At 41.9% G+C, this 21,435-nt stretch overlaps 1 protein-coding gene across 3 annotated transcripts in view; it reads left to right on the forward strand.

Moving 5' to 3' along the window:
* LOC109874011 (protein unc-13 homolog B-like) overlaps positions 1–21,435 on the forward strand; it is a 124,731-nt gene that overhangs the window by 99,329 nt on the left and 3,967 nt on the right. For 2 of the 3 annotated variants that reach the window (XM_031809138.1, XM_020465747.2), the window contains 10 exons: positions 2,761–2,887; positions 2,973–3,069; positions 3,883–4,026; positions 6,434–6,511; positions 6,608–6,685; positions 10,584–10,672; positions 10,852–10,998; positions 11,155–11,278; positions 20,843–20,974; positions 21,144–21,291. In XM_031809138.1, coding sequence (XP_031664998.1) covers positions 2,761–2,887; positions 2,973–3,069; positions 3,883–4,026; positions 6,434–6,511; positions 6,608–6,685; positions 10,584–10,672; positions 10,852–10,998; positions 11,155–11,278; positions 20,843–20,974; positions 21,144–21,291 — 1,164 coding nt within the window. Of the gene's footprint in view, positions 1–2,760; positions 2,888–2,972; positions 3,070–3,882; positions 4,027–6,433; positions 6,512–6,607; positions 6,686–10,583; positions 10,673–10,851; positions 10,999–11,154; positions 11,279–14,748; positions 14,841–20,842; positions 20,975–21,143; positions 21,292–21,435 lie in introns of those variants that run through there. The other variant, XM_031809139.1, reaches the window with a different exon arrangement.

Here is a 21,435-nt window from a genome sequence, read left to right on the forward strand (position 1 = left end):
GGCTGTTTAACAGTCTGATGGCCTTGAGATAGAAGCTGTTTTTCAGTCTCTCGGTCCCTTCTTTGATGCACCTGTACTGACCTCGCCTTCTGGATGATAGCGGGGGGAACAGGCAGTGGCTCATGTGGTTGTTGTCCTTGATGATCTTTATGGCCTTCCTGTGACATCGGGTGGTGTAGGTGTCTAGGAGGGCAGGTAGTTTGCCCCCGGTGATGCGTTGTGCAGACCTCACTACCCTCTAGAGAGCTTTACGGTTGTGGGCGGAGAATTTGCCGTACCAGGCGGTGGTACAGCCCGACAGGATGCTCTCGATTGTGCATCTAAAAGTTTGTGAGTGCTTCTGGTGACCAGCTGAATTTCTTCAGCCTCCTGAGTTTGAAGAGGCGCTGCCACGCCGCCTTCACCACGCTGTCTGTGTGGGTGGACCAATTCAGTTTGTCCGTCATGTGTACGCCGAGGAACTTAACTTTCTACCTTCTCCACTACTGTCCTGTTGATGTGGATAGGGGGGTGCTCCCTCGGCTGTTTCCTGAAGTCCACGATCATCTCCTTTTGTTTTGTTGACATTGAGTGTGAGGTTATTTTCCTGACACCACACTGAGGGCCCTCACCTCCTCCCTGTAGGCCTTCTCGTCGTTGTTGGTAATCAAGCCTACCACTATTGTCGTCTGCAAACTTGATGATTGAGTTGGAGGCGTGCATGGCCACGCAGTCGTGGGTGAACAGGGAGTACAGGAGAGGACTCAGAACGCACCCTTGTGGGGCCCCAGTGTTGAGGATCAGCGGGGTGGAGATGTTGTTACCTACCCTCAACACCTGGGGGCGGCCCGTCAGGAAGTCCAGTACCCAGTTGCACAGGGCGGGGTCGAGACCCAGGGTCTCGAGCTTGATGACGAGTCTGGAGGGTACTATGGTGTTAAATGCTGAGCTGTAGTTGATGAACAGCATTCTCACATGGGTATGCTCTGAGGACGCGGCTGGGGATGCCATCTGGGCATGCAGCCTTGCAAGGGTTAACACATTTAAATGTTTTACTCACACCGGCTGCAGTGAAGGAGAGTCCGCAGGATTTGGTAGCAGGCCGTGTCAGTGGCACTGTATTGTCCTCAAAGCTGGCAAAGAAGTTGTTTAGTCTATCTGAGAACAAGACATCCTGGTCCGCGACGGGGCTGGTTTTCTTTTTGTAATCTGTGATTGACTGTAGACCCTGCCACAAACCTCTTGTGTCTGAGCCGTTGAATTGTGACTACTTTGTCTCTACACTGACGCTTAGCTTGTTTGATTGCCTTGCTGAGGTTAATAGCTACACTGTTTGTATTCAATCATGTTTCCGGTCACCTTGCCCTGGTTGAAAGCAGTGGTTCGCACTTTCAGTTTCGCGCGAATGCTGCCATCAATTCACGGTTTCTGGTTTGGGAATGTTTTAATAATTGCTGTGGGTACGACATCGCCAATGCACTTGCAAATGAACTCGCTCACCGAATCAGCGTATTCGTCAATGTTGTTGTTTGAAGCAATGCGGAACATATCCCAATCCACATGATCGAAGCAATCTTGAAGCGTGGAATCAGATTGGTCGGACCAGTGTTGAACAGACCTGAGCGTGGGAGCTCCCTGTTTTAGTCTCTGTCTATAGGCAGGAAGCAACAAAATGGAGGCGTGGTCAGGGCGGGGGAGGGCTTATGTGTGTCGCGGAAGTTAGAATAACAATGATCCAGGGTTTTACCAGCCCTGGTAGCACAATCGATATGCTGATAGAATTTAGGGAGTGGTGTTTTCAGATTAGCCTTGTTAAAATCCACAGCTACAATGAATGCAGCCTCGAGATATGTGGTTTCCAGTTTACATAGAGTCAAATAAAGTTCGTTCAGGGCCATAGATGTGTCTGCTTGGGGGGGAATATAGCAGCTGTGATTATAATCGAAGAGAATTCTCTTGCTAGATAATGCGGTCGACATTTGATTGTGAGGAATTCTATGTCAGGTGAACAGAAGGACTTGAGGACCTGTATGTTGTTATCACACCAAGTCTCGTTAATCATAAGGCATACCCGCCGCCCCTCTTCTTACCAGAAAGATGCTTGTTTCTGTCGGCTCGATGAGTGAAGAAACCACCTTGCTGTACCGACCCCGAAAGCTTGTCTCGAGTGAGCCATGTTTCCGTGAAACAAGAGACTGTAACGTTCTTTATGTCTCTCTGGAATGCTACCCTTGCTCGGATTTCATCAACCTTGTTGTCAAGAGACTGGACATTGGCGAGTAGTATGCTCGGGAGTGGTGTGCAATGTGCCTGTGTCCGGAGCCTGACCAGAAGACTGCTTCGTCTGCCCCTTTTACGGCTTCGTTGTTTTGGTTCGCCGGCTGGGATCCGATCCATTGTCCTGGGTGGTGGGAAAAACAGAGGATCCGCTTCGGGAAAGTCCTATTCCTGGTCGTAATGATGGTGAGTTGACGTTGCTCTTATGTCCAGTAGTTCCTCCCGACTGTATGTAATAAAACCTAAGATTACCTGGGGTACCAATGTAAGAAATAACACGTAAAAAAACAAAATACTTCATAGTTTCCTAGGAACGCGACGCGGCCATCTCTGTCAGCGCCGGAAGAACAATCTAACAACACTGAAGCAGCAAACTTCGTGGAATTTAATATTTGTGTTATTCTCAAAACTTTTGGCCACGACTGTACACACTCAGACATGCGCACACACACAAACACACACTTCGAGAGACACAAACTCCCCCTGGTGTGTTTGTCGCCACAGAGCATGAGAAACACCGGCTGTGTAAGAGTGCTGACTACATGAACCTGCACTTCAAGGTCAAGTGGCTGTACAACGAGTATGTGAAAGACCTGCCAAACTTCAATAGCGTTGTCCCCGACTACCCATCGTGAGTTAACCATGAGTTTTCTAAACTTAACAGAAATGTCTAAAAATAGGTTCACCCTTTTTTACCCCTTACTTCATTCTTTCAGGTGGTTCTTACAGTTTGTGCTGCAGTGGCTGGATGAGAATGAGTACGTTTCCATGGAGTTCATGCACGGAGCTCTGGAGAGAGACAAGAAAGATGGAGTGAGTAACTGATAGTAGTTATTTAAGCAATAAGGCACAAGGGGATGTGGTATATTGTCTATATACCACAACCCAGGGCTGTTCTCAGGCACAACGCAACACGAAGTGCCTGGAAACAGCCCTTAGCCATATACCACAAACACTGAGGTGCCTTATTGCTATTATAAACTAGTTAACAATGTAATTAAAACAGTAAAAATAAACGTTTTGTCATACCCATGGTATATGGTCTGATATACCACGGCTTTCAGCCAATCAGCATTCAGTGCTCGAACCACCCAGTTTATAATTCCCTATAGCGCATGGTAGAATTCAATGGCTATTAGTTCATTCTTACATGCTTTGTTTGAGCTGCTTTTGAAAGCAAAAGTGGAATTAAAAACATTTCTTGGCATTGTTGATTTCGATTTTCATAATAGCAAGCTAGGACTGATGGTTTGGTTAGCTAAACTATTTTAACTATTTAGTTACCAATGCAACTACTGTAGCTATCTAGTAAACTTTAACTACTTCAGTGGATGTTGAACTCGTTTCTACCAACAAATGAACACATTTCTAGTGGCAAATGTGTTGAATTATAAAATGGATAATCAATTCTGGGCTCTATGCGTTCTCTGGAAAATAATGCAACTCCGTGCAAGGAAGGTCAGTTCCACTCCTTCCACTGTGGAAGGTGTCATGGAACGCACCTTCCACATTGTTCTTTATTTTCGATAATATGCATAGCCCCTCGTTGATTGTCCCTTACATCTTTGTCAGTTATTCACTATAAACTATATAGTTACCTTTGTCTTCATCCCCTTCTCCTCCCAGTTCCAGCAGACATCTGAGCATGCTCTTTTCTCCTGCTCGGTGGTGGACGTCTTCACCCAGCTCAACCAGAGCTTTGAGATCATCAAGAAACTGGACTGTCCTGACCCGAAGGTCATGGCTCACTACAGCCGACGATTCGCCAAGGTAACCTTATCCTCCGCATCGTACCTACCTACCTACCTGTCAGAACTGTGTGTACTGTAGACCAATGCCTGGAGGGATAGATTGCTCTCTCATATCTCCACCCTCTGTGAGATTCATGTTAGGGAGCGATTCAAGACCAAGACCGGAGCAAATCGAGTCTGAGTCAAGACCAAGACCAAGAATCCATTTCAAGACCATGACTGCAATTCTGTCAAATTGTCACCATGACAAAATGTCCAGTATTTCTGTGTTCATGTTTCAGAATAACATGTAGATTCTTTAGACATTCAGAATAAATGCATGCTGAAGGAAGATAGAGCCACTCTACAAATGATTACTAACCCAAATATAGTGTGGCCTTCTACGCTTTCAGTGAAATGCTAAGGATTTATAAAATTACAACAATAATTATTATTATATTAATCTTTTCAATGATGTTCTAATTTAAGCTCTTCAGTGTTTGTTAGAAAGGAAAGGGTTAAAACTAAATAGGAAAAAAGTTATAATCAGGTTTTGTCTTTGGTGGTCTCTGGGGCCAACGGGTCACTGTGCAATAGGGAGCAGTAATTTTCCATTAGTGAGGTCGGGCACTGATGTTTGGCGATTAGGCCTGGCTCTCAGTCAGCGTTCCAATTTATCCCAAAGGTGTTAGATGGGGTTGAGGTCAGGGCTTCCACACCGATCTCGAAAAAGTATTTCTGTATGGACCTCGCTTTATGCACAGGGTATATTGTCATGCTGAAGCAGGAAAGGGCCTTCCCCAAACTGTTGCCACAACGTTGGAAGCACAGAATTGTCTAGAATGTCATTTATTTTATTTTTTATCTTTTATTTTACTAGGCAAGTCGGTTAAGAACAAATTCTTATTTTCAATGACGGCCTAGGAACAGTGGATTAACGGCCTTGTTCAGGGGCAGAACGACAGATTTGTACCTTGTCAGCTGGGGGATTTGATCTTGCAACCTTTCGGTTACTAGGCCAACGCTCTAACCACTAGGCTACGCTGCCTTCCCATTGTATGCTGTAGCATTAAGATTTCTCTTCACTGGATCTGAGGCGAACCACGAAAAACAGCTTAGACCATTGTTCTTCCTCCACCAAACTTTACAGTTGGCACTATACATTGGGTCAGGTAGTGTTTTCCTGGCATCCACCAAACCAAGTTTCGTCCGTTGGACTGTCAGATGGTGAAACGTGATTCATCACTCCAGAGAATGCGTTTCCACTGCTCCAGATTCCAACGGTGGCAAGCTTTACTCCACTCCACCCGACGCTTGGCATTGCGCATGGTGATCTTAGGCTTGTGTGCGGCTGCTTGGCCATGGAAACCCATTTCATGAAGCTACCGAAACAGTTCTTGTGCTGACATTGTTTCCAGAGGCAGTTTGGAACTCGGTAGGGAGTGTTGGTGCTTCAACAAAGTACTGAGTAAAGGGTCTGAATACTTACGGAAAAAAGGTATTTCTGTTTTTACATGTTTATAAATTTGCAAAAATGTTTAAACTTGCTTTTGCTTTGTCATTATGGGGTGTTGTGTGTAGATTGAAAAATATTTAATCAATTTTAGAATGAGGCTGTAACATAATGTGGAAAAAGTCATGGGGTCTGAATACTTTCAAAATGCACTGTATTGTTTCATGAAATTAGTGTATATATTTTGCCTGTCTGAATGGAAGCTGATATATGGAGTGTTTTACTCTGCTGGTCTCAGGAAGAAATGATGAGTCCTCACTGTCCGAGGCCAAGTCAAGACTGAATAAAAATGTGTTCCACACCCAGACACTCAATATGTGGTCTTGGGACTGAGACCGGTCTCAAGTACGACAACACTGGCTCAAACCTTTGAAACATCCCCAAATCTTATTAAAGTGATTCATGACCGCCCAGAGCATTTTCTAGGCCTGAAAACAGCCAACTCTGCCCTTCAGAGAAATCCTTACCATTGCTTTTCTTATTTGAGAGTAGCATACGCTTATTACAGATATGAGCCCCAGTAAATCACATTTCAATAAAAGTAGCCGGAGGGACTTTTGAGGGACTGAGGGACTTTCACATTTGTCTAAAAGGAATTGGATATGATATGTTCTCATTAAATCAAAATGACTAATGGGACAACATCATTTAATATACCCTCTCTCCTTCTCCCTGGGGCTAGATCCCTGGGGCTAGCCTGGCCTGGCACAGCATACATTCATACTTTCAGAGGCCTTTTGGCAGTAACCTCACATACATACCCTTACTTTAACTTTACAGAATAACCACACTAGCCTCTAGCCTGTGTAAAAAGACCACTTCGCATTCACAGAAAAGGATGACGGTCATTTAGTGGTTTTGATGAAATATATTTCCAAGGACATGTCACCCATATTTAGTTGGACAGTTTAATTACTTGTTTTCCTCCCCACAGACTATTGCCAAAGTTCTTCTGCAGTACAGTGCCATTCTGACCAAGAGCTTCCCCTCCTACTCTGACAAAGAGAAGATTGTAAGTCTTCATATCCTGCCTTACACAACATATCATTGGTGGGGGTTTTTGCAGAGTTTTAAACGGGTCTCTGTACCTCTCTCTCCCCCTGTGTAGACGTGTGTACTGATGAATAATGTGCAGCAGTTGCGGATCCAGCTGGAGAAGATGTTTGAGTCCATGGGTGCCAAACGGGTAAGCAGCGACACTATGTATAGGAAGCGATAATAACAAATGGCTTCTTCCACAGATTGGTAAGATGGAGCTGGGGTGGCGGGTGGGGGTGAACAGTTCTTCCTCACTGTGCTACAGACCACCAGGAACCTGCTGGAGAAGTCTACAGGCTCAGTGTGTCTCTGGGCTCATGCAGCTAGTTGAGCAGACTTTGGTGTTAGCAGGTATGGATTTAAAGGAGTGAATGATGTGCTACTCTGGCATCACACCTAGAGAAATAAAGAATCTCAATTATTTGTTATGTGTGAAGTTGTGAACATATGGTTCAATGATGTTGAAACTGCTCTTCATAGACAAGGTCATGAACATGGTATTTGTGTCTTTCTGTACCAGTTAGCAAACAAGGAAGCAATGGTATGGAGATGGTCCACATGATTTAGAGCAGCGGTTCTCAACTGATTTTGCCTCAGGACCTAAATTGAACCAGGTTGTCTGTCGCAACCCAATCATGCAAAGCAAATTTGATAGTAAATGTAGCAGTAATATGACAAGGGAACAGCAGTCCCACCTTTTTCATTGTCAATAAGTCCATTTTTCCCATATTCTTGATGAAGAATGTTAAGCTCACTGATTTGAGACCAGAAAATCAACCAAATCTGCTAAACAGCTCTATATTGTTAAGATTGAAGATTTATTTTTAGAGATCAAGTTAATTTAAAAATATAAGTTAATTTCAACAAACTTTTCTCAACTGTGACTCAGCAGTTGAGAATCGCTGATTTAGAGTATCGTTGATGTCATCATGAAGAATAGAGCATTAGATAAATAGCATACTGTACTGTATAAGCCACTTCTTATTGTGTAGACTAGACTGTTACATTAACATATGCCCTTGGTGATTTATATTATTTCCCTACATCAACTTCCTAGAGGGCAAAAAGCTATGTATGGTCTGACCTTCCCTATGTTTAGCATCCCTACTTTAAGAGCACAATGTAGTTATATGTACAGTGCCAGTCAAAAGTTTGGACACACCTACTCATTCAAGGGTTTTTCTTTATTTTTATGATTTTCTACATTGTAGAATAATAGTGAAAACATCAAAACTATTAAATAAACTATGGCATTCTCTCAACCAGCTTCACCTGTAATGCTTTTACAACAGTCTTGAAGCAGTTCCCACATATGCTGAGCACTTGTTGGCTCCTTTTCCTTCACTCTGTGGTCCAACTCATCCCAAACCATGTCAATTGGGTTGAGATTGGGTGATTGTGGAGAACAGGTCATCTGATGCAGCACTCATCACTCTCCTTCTTGGTCAAATAGTCCTTACACAGCCTGGAGGTGTGCTGGATCATTGTCCTGTTGAAAAACGAATTATAGTTCCACAGAATGGTGTGGTAGCCATGCTGGTTAGGTGTGCCTTGAATTCTAAATCAATCACAGACAGTGTCACCAGCAAAGCACACCATCACCCCTCCTCCTCCATGCTTCACGATGGGAACCACACATACGGAGATCATCAGTTTACCTACTCTGCGTCTCACAAATTTGGACTCATCAGACCAAAGGACAGATTTCCACTGGTCTCATGTCCATTGCTTGTGTTTTTTGGCCCAAGCAAGTCTCTTCTTCTTATTGGTGTCCTTTAGTAGTGGTTGCTTTGCAGCAAATCGACCATGAAGGCCTGATTCACGCAGTCTCCTCTGAACAGTTGATGTTGATATGTGTCTGTTATTGAACTCTGTGATGCATTTGTTTGGGCTGCAATATCTAAGGCTGGTAACTCTAATGAACTTATGGTTTTTGAGATTTCCCACATTGACTGAAAGTAATGATGGCCTGTCGTTTCTCTTTGCTTATTTGAGCTGTTCTTGCCATAATATGGATGTGGTCTTTTACCAAATAGGGCTATCTTCTGTATACCACCCCTACCTTGTCACATAAATTCCACAAATTTAACTTTTAGCAAGGCACACCTGTTAATTGAAATGCATTCCAGGTGACTACCTCATGAAGCTGGATGAGAGAATGCCAAGAATGTGCAAAGCTGTCATCAAGGCAAAGGGTGGCTACTTTGAAGAATCTCAAATATAACAAATATTTTGATTTGTTTAACACTTTTTTTGGTTACTACATGATTCTAAATGTGTTATTTCATAGTTTTGATGTCTTCACTATTATTCTACAATGTAGAAAACATTGAAAGTAAAGAAAAGCTGTATGTTAAGTATGAAGAGGACCGGCTTCATTCTGAATTATTGTCCCATTCTTACTGAGTTGTAACTGAGTTATTGGATGTTGAGTAAAGTAGTTTGGCTTAGTAATCCCTTAATATTGGTTTACACACCCATGATTGAATTGTAGCACAAAAGTGTGATAACTTGAGTGTAAATAGATATTTCCTTCACTGCTAAATATTGACAAACAGGAGGATAATGAGGATGATGAAGTGGTTGTGCTTTCCCTTTTGATTGGGGGCAGTTTGATAGTTACCAAAGTGGTGTTGTAGATAGAGTATGTAACTCACCTCCCACATGACCAGCAGGTCATAACTGATTATGTGGATAGAAAGACTCTGGTTGGTTTATGTTATCATTAGAAGACTGCACATGGAGTCCGTGGAATAAAGTTAACCCCACAGAGATCCTATTAAATTACTCTAATTCCTAATTTTATGGTTCACCCTCTATAGAGCCTTTAGGAATCCCCACCGTGAAACCATAGAAGAGGAAAAGGTGTGTCTTTCTCCCTGCGTTGTGTAGTTGAGGGGTAGCTATGCTGCTCACAAAAATGACACTGGTTCATTGGTCAAAAGATTTACTTGCTCTTCAGGTATTTGCCATATATTGCTAGCAGTGTGGGTTGTTTTTACTCAATGCGATCTCTTCATAAGAGATGGCAGTACATGTTGCCGTATCTTTTCTTCCCTACCACTCTCGGATAGCCTGAAAAGGAAGAGGAGGTAAAGGTGAGTGTAGTGAGGATGTGACATCCTCAGTGAGTGGCGATTTCCCCCCCCCTAACACACTCGTGCATCACAGTCACTAACAGTCACTTACTCAGCAGTATACACACGCACAGGATGCTCATGAAAAACATACTCGGTCTCTCCCTATAGCGCATGTAAGCCTTCCTTGTATCCACTGGTGCAGAACTCATTAAGTAGTCTCCCCCACAGCTGTCCTATATTGTACCCTCTTCTACACCCTAGACATGTAGTCTAGTCCCTGGCAGTCCATGTATCAGCTGGCTTATTGGAGTATTAGCTTAATGGGCCACATGTTGTCATCTGTCTGGCTGGGGTTGCTTTAGGCCTCTGTGAGATGGTTTCTGTCAGACTGATGCTGTGGTTGTAGATCTGGGACACGTGACACCTGGTGGCTCCTCTAATAGTGTATACTTCTGAGTCAATATCATGAATCTGCTGTCATAATAAAACTTCATTTTCTTTAATCATAGTTTTTGAAGGTGGTGATTATTACATGCAAAAAGGTGGATTATTCTGCAGTAGTGTGTGTCTAATAAAACAGAGTGACTATAATTAAATAGAAAAGAAGTAGCAGTGACATGTTGTGCATTGCAATTATAGGGAATCTCACTACTTCCGTCAAACATGGCCTATTTTCACTTTCTATGAAAATGTTTGATTCCTTTTCTTGCCGTGCTTGTTAATTTACTGGCGAAAATAACTTTTCCTCCATTGATGATGGATTATCATGTGCTCTACTTTGGCTTGCAATATGCACACTTTACAGTGTGTGTGTTCTCTGGTTAGTGAGAATCATGCTGATATAACATGTTACATGGTAAAGTAAAACGTGCCGTACTCGTACTTATCAGACTGTCTTCTCTGCGTCTGTCTGCCTTAATGTCTATCTTTATGCCTTTCTCTTTCTGCCTGTCTGTCCATCTGCAGCTGGACACAGACGCTAGTGACCTCCTGAATGAGCTTCAGGTCAAGCTGAACAATGTGCTGGATGAGCTGAGTACCACATTTGGAAACAGGTACACACACACACACACACACACACACATCGCAGTCCCAAGATTCAAACATGTACACTCTCCCCATACTCTACAACTCACTCATTCCTAATGTTTGTACTGTAGTCTCTTGCACACAGACTCTGTAGTACATTTTTTGCTCTGACCCATAACCTCTGTGGCTCCTTTCTCTCCTATAGTTTCCAGGTCCATATTGATGACTGTATGAGACAGATGGCCTCTCTGCTCTATCAGATCAAGGGCCCAGTCAACGCCAACACCCACAACGTGGTGGAGGCCGACTCCGACAACATGCTGCGGCCACTCATGGACTTCTTGGATTCAAAGTGAGTGGATCCCTTGATTCTCTCCTGCTTTGCTATGGTCACTGTTTTGGTGGCATACATTTTAGGGCCTTCTCTATGAAGTCAAAGGTGTTATTGTCAGTAATGTTGTGCCATAATGCATGGCACAACATACATTGAGTGTGTGTATGTATGCAGGTTGACGCTGTTTGCCTCGGCGTGTGAGAAGACTGTTCTGAAGCGGGTTCTGAAGGAGCTGTGGAGGATTGTGATGAGCAGCCTGGAGAAGACCATTGTCCTTCCGCAAGGAAATGGCACCTTTGTAAGACCTAACACCCTCAACATTCACCTTTTAAAACGTGGCCTTTTTCTCATGGCTTTCTACTCCAAACACTCTCCTGTTATGCATGTTCTTTTCCTCCCCATTTGGAAAAAAAACACATTTTACGTGGAGGTTAAATATTTATGTCAAATACATGTAGATACATTTGCACCTTTGCTAAAATGCATGTAAAGCCTTAAAATGTACTCCAGAGATGCATGTGCAGTACCAGCAGACGTTTGGATACACCTACTCATTCAAGGGTTTTTCTTAATTTTTTACTATTTTCTAATAGTGAATACTTCAAAACTATGACAGCTCTGCACACTCTTGGCATTCTCTCAACCAGCTTCACCTGGAATGCTTTTCCAACAGTCTTGAAGCAGTTTCCACATATGCTGAGCACTTGTTGGCTTCTTTTCCTTCAATCTGCGGTCCAATTCATCCCAAACCATCTCAGTTGGGTTAAGGTCGGGTGATTGTGGAGGCCAGGTCATCTGATGCAGCACTCCATCACTCTCCTTCTTGGTCAAATAGCCCTTACACAGCCTGGAGGTGTGTTGGGTCATTCTCGTTAAAAAACAAATGATAGTCCCACTAAACACAAACCAGAAGGGATGGCATATCGTTGTGGTAGCCATGCTGGTTAAGTGTGCCTGGAATTCTAAATAAATCACAGACCATGTCACCAGAAAAGCACCCCCACACCTCCTTCATGCTTCATGGTGGGAATCACACGTGCGGAGATCATCCGTTCACCTACTCTGCGTCTCACAAAGACACAGCGGTTGGAACCAAATATCTCAAATTTAGACTCATCAGACCAAAGGACAGATTTCCACTGGTCTCATGTCCATTGCTTGTGTTTCTTGGCCCAAGCAAGTCTCTTCTTATTATTGGTGTCCTTTAGTAGTGGTTTCTTTTCAGCAAATCGATCATGAAGACCTGATTCACGCAGTCTCCTCCGAACAGTTGATGTTGAGATGTCTGTTACTTGAACTCTGTGATGCATTTATTTGGGCTGCAATATCTGAGGCTGGTATCTCTAATGAACATATCCTCTGCCGCAGAGTTAACTCTGGGTCTTCCTTTCCTGTGGCGGTCCTCATGAGAGCCAGTTTCATCATAGCACATGATGGTTTTTGCGACTGCACTTGAAGAAACTTTCAAAGTTCTTGACATTTTGTGGATTGATTGACCTTCATGTCTTAAAGTAATGATGGACTGTCGTTTCTCTGCTTATTTGAGCTGTTCTTACAATAATATGTACTTAGTCCTATTTGGTAAAAGACCATCTTCTGTATACCACCCCTACCTTGTCACAACACAACTGATTGATTGGCTCAAATACATTAAGAAGGAAGGAAATTCCACAAATGTAACTTTTAACAAGGCACACCTGTTAATTGAAATGTATTCCAGGTGACTACCTCATGAAGCTGGTTGAGAGTGTGCAAAGCTGTCATCAAGGCAAAAGGTGGCTACTTTGAAGAATCTCAAATGTAAAATATGATTCCATATGTGTTATTTCATAGTTTTGATGTCTACACTATTATTCTACAATGTAAAATATTAAAATTAAGAAAAACCCTGGAAAGAGTAGGTGTGGCCAAACTTCTGACTGGTACTGTACATACATTTGCGTATTTGCTCAAATGAATGTAATGCCTGACAATATTCCAGAAATGCTTGGGTATGACATCTAGACTTCAGGGTGGCCAAAGTGCTTCCAAATTCATCTTCTAATATTACTCTTTACGTATTGGCTAATGGAGATACTTTTTTTGGCCACAAAGCCAAAACTGGCAGTGATATCATTTTAATTGTTTGTTCTGTCATAAAGAGCACATGTTCAACTTCATAAAATAAAAAAAATCCCTTAGGTATTTTCTTTTACTATATTAAGGGACTTCGTTTTTAATGCTGAAAAGAAATACTATACATCGTACAATGCTCCACAATGTGTCAAAGTGTAGGTCTAGGTCCTCCAATGAGAGGCATTCTATTCTACAATGTTTTGGTTCCAATTGTTTTTCCACCGTTACTTTTTCCCATTGGTATTGATGAAACACTTAAAGTAAGGGCTGTGTTTCAAGTAGACTTACCTTGGCATGACAATTTGAAAACCATGTAAGTCTCTTTCGGACAAGGTGACCTTTATCAATATATTCGTCTCTATTTACTCTCAGATTCGAAAATTCTTAATTCATTTATACCCCCAAGCCATAAGACTCCTGAACATGTAATCAAATGGCTACCCGGACTATTTGCATTGTGTACCCCCCCCACCCCTCTTTTACGCTGCTGCTACTCTGTTTATCATATATGCATAGTCACTTTAACTATACATTCATGTACATACTACCTCAATGAACCTGACAAACCAGTGCCCCCGCACATTGGCTAACCAGGCTATCTGTCTTGTGTCCCACCACCCGCCAACCCCTCTTTTACGCTACTGCTACTCTCTGTTAATCGTATATGCATAGTCACTTTAACCATATCGACATGTACATACTACCTCAATCAGCCTGACTAACTGGTGCCTGTATATTGCCTCGCTACTGTATATTGCCTCGCTACTGTTATTTTTTTCACTGTCTTTTTACTGTTGATTTTATTTCTTTACTTACCTATTGTTCACCTAATACCTTTTTTTAATTGCACTGTTGGTTAGAGCCTGTAAGTAAGCATTTCACTGTAAGGTATTCGGCGCACATGACAAATAAACTTTGATTTGATTTAATTAGCATCAAAGTAGACATCATGCAAAACTACAAATCCCTGCAAGCTTCTACACGTCATCTCTAGCTGACACCTTTGCTAAAAGGTATTGTCCATTTTAAACTTGCACCAGAAAGTTCACAGAATTACTACATTTAGCTAACATTAGATAATTAATCCAGAGATTCTTACCTTTGCCTCAATTTATCAGTCTCGTCCAGATCATCATGGCATTTGTAGTTATTTATGATAGCCACGTTAGCAGCTAATTAGCATTTCATTTTTGGGGGGCTGAATATGTTGATAAAAGTTACCTTGTCCTAGAGCAGATATTCCCGAACAGGGGTTCTTCGCATGTTTAAATAGTTCATTTCTATTTTCCAAATGGGCTATACGTTTGGGTGAGTTTTTTTTCTCTCGCCTGAGTAGCTTCGTTTCACTGCCAAAAATAAAATTAAACCATCTAGTGTTCAGCGAAATAACAACACAATGTCAAATACAGGTAGCCTAGTCAAATAATTAACATCCAATCACATTAACCGTTACTCTGTTGCGGGAATTCCACTAACGGTCCTTATGTAGCCAAATGTAGCTGCTGCTCATTCAGTTTGCTTGATAATGGATCAATTCTGTCGACAACATAAGTTGTTCTGCTTCCACGAGCACATCCAATGCTAGCATCAATAATTCTACATGTGTTGTTAGCCCAGCTAGCATGGACACTGACAGTTGTGAATCTGATGCAGCCGAAGAGCTACTGCCCCTTACCCGGGAAAGCACAGAACAACAGACCAGGACGTTGGACCATCAAAGAGGTGCAAATATGATGAGAACTGCAGTGAGTTGGGGTTCACTTGTATTGGGAGTAGTGCCTTTCCTCAGCAAGTGTGTTATATGTGCAACACTACAACTCAATTAAACCTTCTCTCCTGTGGAGACATTTAGAAACAAAACATGCCATTTTAATTATTATTATTATTTATTTTTTTCACCTTTTATTTAACCAGGTAGGCTAGTTGAGAACAAGTTCTCATTTGCAACTGCGACCTGGCCAAGATAAAGCATAGTAGTGTGAACAGACAACACAGAGTTACACATGGAGTAAACAATTAACAAGTCAATAACACAGTAGAAAAAAAGGGGAGTCTATATACATTGTGTGCAAAAGGCATGAGGAGGTAGGCGAATAATTACAATTTTGCAGATTAACACTGGAGTGATAAATGATCAGATGGTCATGTACAGGTAGAGATATTGGTGTGCAAAAGAGCAGAAAAGTTCATAAATATAAACAGTATGGGGATGAGGTAGGTAAAATTGGGTGGGCTATTTACCGATAGACTATGTACAGCTGCAGCGATCGGTTAGCTGCTCAGATAGCAGATGTTTAAAGTTGGTGAGGGGGATAAGTCTCCTACTTCAGCGATTTTTGCAATTCGTTCCAGTCACCGGCAGCAGAGAACTGGAACGAAAGTCGGCCAAATGAGGTGTTGGCTTTAGGGATGATCAGTGAGATACACCTGCTGGAGCGCGTGCTACGGGTGGGTGTTGCCATCGTTACCAGTGAACTGAGATAAGGCGGAGCTTTACCTAGCATGGACTTGTAGATGACCTGGAGCCAGTGGGCATTTTGAAAAAGAGGCCAGGGTAGTTTTGTGAAAGAGAATTAAGACAACTTTCAAGTAGTAAGACATGTATAAAAGCAAGAGATACCATAAGAAGGGTCTAGAAGTGTCTTATATGGTGAGCTACCGAGTGGCTAGGACAGGCATACTATTGTGGAGGACTTAATTCTTCCTGCTGCCGTGGATATGGCTGGGACAATGCTGGAGAAAAAGGCCAAAATAACTACAGACAATGCCTTCATCAAACAACACTGTTTCACAATGCATCAGTGACATGGCAGAAGGTGTTTTGAAACAATTACTGCTTCGCGTACAAGCCAGTGAATTATGTGTGTTACAGCTGGATGAGTCAACAGACGTGGCGGGCCTGGCACAGCTCCTGGTAAATGTCTGTTATGTTTATGGGGGGTCTATTAACCTGTCTGGGAACGGGGTTCCGCTAGAAATCTCATAAATCAAATCTCAAACATAGAAGTATTAGGCACCATTTTAAAGATACAATTCTCATTAATCCAGCCACCGTGTCTAATTTTAAAAATGCTTAACAGCGAAAGCTCCACAAACAATTGTTAGGTCACCACCAATCACAGAAAAACCCAGCCATTTTTTCAGCCAAAGAGAGGAATCACAAAAAGCACAAATAGAGAAATTTAATCAATAACCTTTGATGATCTTCATCAGATGACACTCAGGACTTCATGTTACACAATACATGTATGTTTTGTTCGATAAAGTGCATATTTATATCCAAAAATCTAATTTTACATTGGCACGTTACGTTCAGTAATGTTTTGCTTCCAAAACATGCTGTGATTTTGCAGAGAGCCACATCACTTGAAAATTCAAGTGTTATGCATGGAAATTTAGATAAACTTCTCCTTTACCTCTGTATCAGATTTCCCCAAAACTTTACGGAAAAAGCATACCATGCAATAATCTGAGTACGGAGCTCAGAGCCCAAACCAGCCAAAAGAAATATCCGCCATGTTGCGCAGTCAATATTAGTCAGAAATAGCATTATAAATATTCACTTACCTTTGATCTTCATCAGAATGCACTCCCAGGAATCCCAGATCCACAATAAATGTTTGATTTGTTCGATAAAGTTAATAATTTATGTCCATATACCTCCTTTTGTTAGGGCGTTTGGTAAACAAATTGAAACGCGCGTGCAAACTTCCAGCGGAATGGTCGGACGAAAATTCCAAAAAGTTATGTTACTGTTTTTTTTACTATCATAAATGTTCAATAATGTTCCAAACAACTGAGAATTCTATTGTCTGTAGAAAAGCAATGGAACGAGAGCTACCTCTCGTGAATGCGCATGACTGAGCTCGTGACTGCTGGCAGACCTCTGACTCATTCCCCTCTCATTCAGCCCCCCTTCATAGTAGAAGCATCAAACAAGTTTCTAAAGACTGTTGACATCTAGTGGAAGACTTAGGAAGTGCAATATAACCAATATCCCACTGTAACTTTAATAGGGGCTGAGTTTAAAAACTACAAACCTCAGATTTGCTGTTTGGATTTTTTCTCAGGTTTTTGCCTGCCATATGAGTTGTGTTATACTCAGACATCATTCAAACAGTTTTAGAAACTTCAGAGTGTTTACTATCCAATACTAATAATATGCATATATTAGTATCTGGGACTGAGTAGGAGGCAGTTTACTCTGGGCACGCTTTTCATCCAAAAGTGAAAATGCTTCTCCCTAGCCCAAATAGGTTAAGGAAGACATCCTCTTCTGCAAACCACTGGCAACCAGGACAACAGGAGAGGATATTTTAAAAGTACTGGAAAGCTGTGACATCAAATGGACTTTGGTGGTCAATATGTGTTGGTGTCTGTACTGATGGCGCAAAAGCCATGACGGAGACATAGTGGAGTGGTAACACGCATGCAAGCAGTTGCTCCCGACGCCACTTGGGTACACTGCAGCATCCACCGAGAGGCTCTTGCTGCCAAGGGAATGCCTGACAGCTTGAAAGATGTTTTGGACACTACAGTGAAAATTATTAACTTTGTTTAAGGAAGGCCCCTGAACTCTCGTGTATAATCTGCACTATGCAATGATATGGGCAGCCACCATGTAACGCTTTTACAAAATACAGAAGTGAGCTGGTTATCAAGGAGCAAAGTATTGACATGTTTTTTTGAATTGAGAGACGTGCTTAAAGTTTTCTTTACAGACCTTAATTTTCACTTGTCTGTCCGTTTGCATGATGAGTTTCTCACACGGCCTGTCTGGGTGAAGTTTTGTTCTCGTCTGAATGGTCTGAATCTAGGATTACAGGGACTCTGCAACTATATTCAATGTGAGGGTCAAAATTGAGGCTATGACTGAGCAGTTGGAGCTCTTCTCTTTCTGCATTAACAAGGACAACAAACAGATCTTTCCATCATTGTTTGATTTTTTTTGTTTGCAAATGAGCTAAAGCTTACAGACAATGTCAAATGCGCAATTACGCAGGTACTTTCCCGAAACGGATGACACAAACAAATGGATTCGTTATCCCTTTCATGCCCTGCCACTTACCGATATCTGAACAAGAGAGCCTCATCGAAATTGCCGCAAGCGCTTCTGTTAAAATTGAATTCAAATCAGATGCCACTGCCAGATTTCTGGATTGGCTGCTCTCAGCCTTGGCAAATCTAACTTTTAAGACCCTGATGCCCTTTGCAACCACGTACCTATGTGAGAGTTGATTCTCGGCACTCACTAGTATGACAACTAAATACAGGCTCAGAATGTGTGTGGAAAATAATTTAAGACTGAGACTCACTCCAATACAACCCAAGATACAGTTGAAGTTACAGTTGAAGTCGGAAGTTTACATACACCTTAGCCAAATACATTTAAACTCAGTTTTCACAATTCCTGACATTTAATCCTAGTAAAAATTCCCTGTCTTAGGTCAGTTAGGATCACCACTTTATTTTAAGAAGGTGAAATGTCAGAATAATAGTAGAGAATTATTTATTTCAGCATTTATTTCTTTCATCACATTCCCAAGTGGTCAGAAGTTTACGTAAACTCAATTAGTATTTGGTAGCATTGCCTTTAAATTGTTTAACTTGGGTCAAACGTTTCGGGTAGCCTTTCACAAGCTTCCAACAATAAGTTGGGTGAATTTTGGCCAATTCCTCCTGACAGAGCAGGTGTAACTGAGTCAGGTTTGTAGACCTTGCTCACAAACGCTTTTTCAGTTCTGCCCACAAAATTTCAATAGGATTGAGGTCAGGACTTTGTGATGGCCACTCCAATTCCTTGACTTTGTTGTCCTTAATCCATTTTGCCACAACGTTGGAGGTATGCTTGGGGCCATTGTCCTTTTGGAAGACCCATTTGTGACCAAGCTTTAACTTCCTGACTGATGTCTTGAGATTTTGCTTCAATATATCCACATTTTCTTTCATGATGATGCCATCTATTTTGTGAAGTGCACCAGTCCCTCTTGCAGAAAAGCACCCCCACAACATGATGCTGCCACCCACGTGCTTCACGGTTGGGATGGTGTTCTTCGGCTCATTTTCCTCCAAAAATAACGATGGTCAATATGGCCAAACAGTTCTATTTTTGTTTCATCAGACCAGAGGACATTTCTCCAAAAAGAACAATCTTTGTCCCCATGTGCAGTTGCAAACTGTAGTCTGGCTTTTTTATGGCGGTTTTGGAGCAGTGGCTTCTTCCTTGCTGAGCGGCCTTTCAAGATATGTTGATATAGGACACATTTTACTGTGGATATAGATACTTTTGTACCTGTTTCCTCCAGCATCTTCACAAGGTCATTTGCTGCTGTTCTGTGATTTACTTGCACGTTTCACACCAAAGTACGTTCATCTCTAGGAGACAGAACGTGTCTCCTGCCTGAGCGGTATGATGGCTGTGTGGTCCCATGGTGTTTATACTTGTGTACTATTGTTTGTACAGATGAACGTGGTACCTTCAGGTGTTTGGAAATTTCTCTCAAGGATGAACCAGACTTGTGGAGGTCTCCAATTCTTTTTCTGAGGTCTTGGCGGATTTCTTTTGATTTTCCCATGTCGTCAAGCAAAGAGCCACTAAGTTTGAACGTAGGCCTTGAAATAAATCCACAGGTACACCTCCAATTGACTCAAATGATGTCAATTAGCCCATCAAAAGCTTCAAATGCCATGACATCATTTTCTGGAATTTTCCAAGCTGTTTAAAGGCACAGTCAACTTAGTGTATGTAAACTTCTGACCCACTGGAATTGTGATACAGTGAATTATAAGTGAAATAATCTGTCTGTAAACAATTGTTGGAAAACTTACTTGTCATGCACAAAGTAGATGTCCTAACCACCTTGCCAAAACTATAGTTTGTTAACAAGATGTGTGGAGTGGTTGAAAAATGAAAAATGAGTTTTAATGACTCCAACCTCAGTGTATGTAAACTTCCGACTTCAACTATATGTGCATCCTTTCAAGCACACCCTTCTCAGTAACCTGTGGTGAGTTATTCACAATTTTCGATGACCTAATAAGGTTTTATATGTAAGATGGTTAAATAAAGAGCAAAATGATTTATAATTACAATATTATTATTTGTGCCCTGATCCTATAAGAGCTCTTTGTCACTTCCCATGAGCCGGGTTGTGACAACTCACACTCATTCTTATGTTTAATAAATGTATTGTATAGTGTGTGTGTGTGTGTGTGTGTGTGTGTGTGTGGGTGGGGGGGGGGGGTGGGGGGGTACAATGATTGGTGGCTTACAATGATGGCTTAAAACAACATTTGAGAGTGCGATGACCCTGGTGCTAGAGGAGGTACGCAGCTGGAGGTTGAATGTTTGAAGGGGTACGGGACTATAAAAAGTTTGGGAACCACTGTCCTAGAGATTTCCAAGGTTATCAAAGCATCACACCAGGGTAAGCCTACATGAAACACATCTCTTATTTTAAGTGTTTCTTCACCTGGGTTCACCTGGTCAGTCTGTCATGGAAAGAGCAGTTGTTTTATAATGTTTTCTACACTCATTGTGATAGACATTTGAAATACATTCCTTGATATATGTTGGAAGGCATTTCAATTGCATTAAATATATATATTTATTATTATTATTATTATTATTATTATTATTATTATTATTATTATTATATTTTTTATTTGGCCTTTTCTACCTATTTCACATGTATCCTAAAAGAAATACAAATACATAAAAAAGAGATCTATTTTTTGTGTGGGTCAGGGGGCTCAGATCCTGTCTGCAGCCAAGGAACTGGGACAGCTCTCCAAGCTCAAGGATCACATGGCAGGAGAGGCCAAAAGCCTGACACCTAAACAGTGTGCTGTCATCGATATAGCACTGGACACAATCAAGGTTTGTGTTATGTTTAAGTTCATAGTGATGTGATAAAGTTACTACTTACAGTAGTTGCTGAAGATGACTTGGTTGCTGAGCATTTAATTACCGTCCTCATTCATTGCGTAGGAGGAAAACAATCCTTCCGTCTCCCTCTCTTTTCCCATATTTACCCTTTCTTCTGCAGCAATACTTCCATGCTGGAGGAAACGGTCTGAAGAAGGCTTTCCTGGAGAAGAGTTCTGAGTTGACCTCACTACGCCACGCTCTGTCCCTCTACACACAGACCACAGACACACTCATCAAGACCTTCGTCACAACACAACACGCACAAGGTAAGGCGCGCGCACACACAATTGCATCAGTCTGTGTTCCATTGTTTCTAAATAAATACTGTACACAACACAGTCCTAAAATAACGTTTGTTTCTCCCCTGCCTTGCCACCAGGGGTCACCAGGGGTCTTGAGTACTGTTATAT

This window comes from Oncorhynchus kisutch, linkage group LG29 (genome assembly GCF_002021735.2).
Source record: "Oncorhynchus kisutch isolate 150728-3 linkage group LG29, Okis_V2, whole genome shotgun sequence".
NCBI classification, from domain to species: domain Eukaryota; kingdom Metazoa; phylum Chordata; class Actinopteri; order Salmoniformes; family Salmonidae; genus Oncorhynchus; species Oncorhynchus kisutch.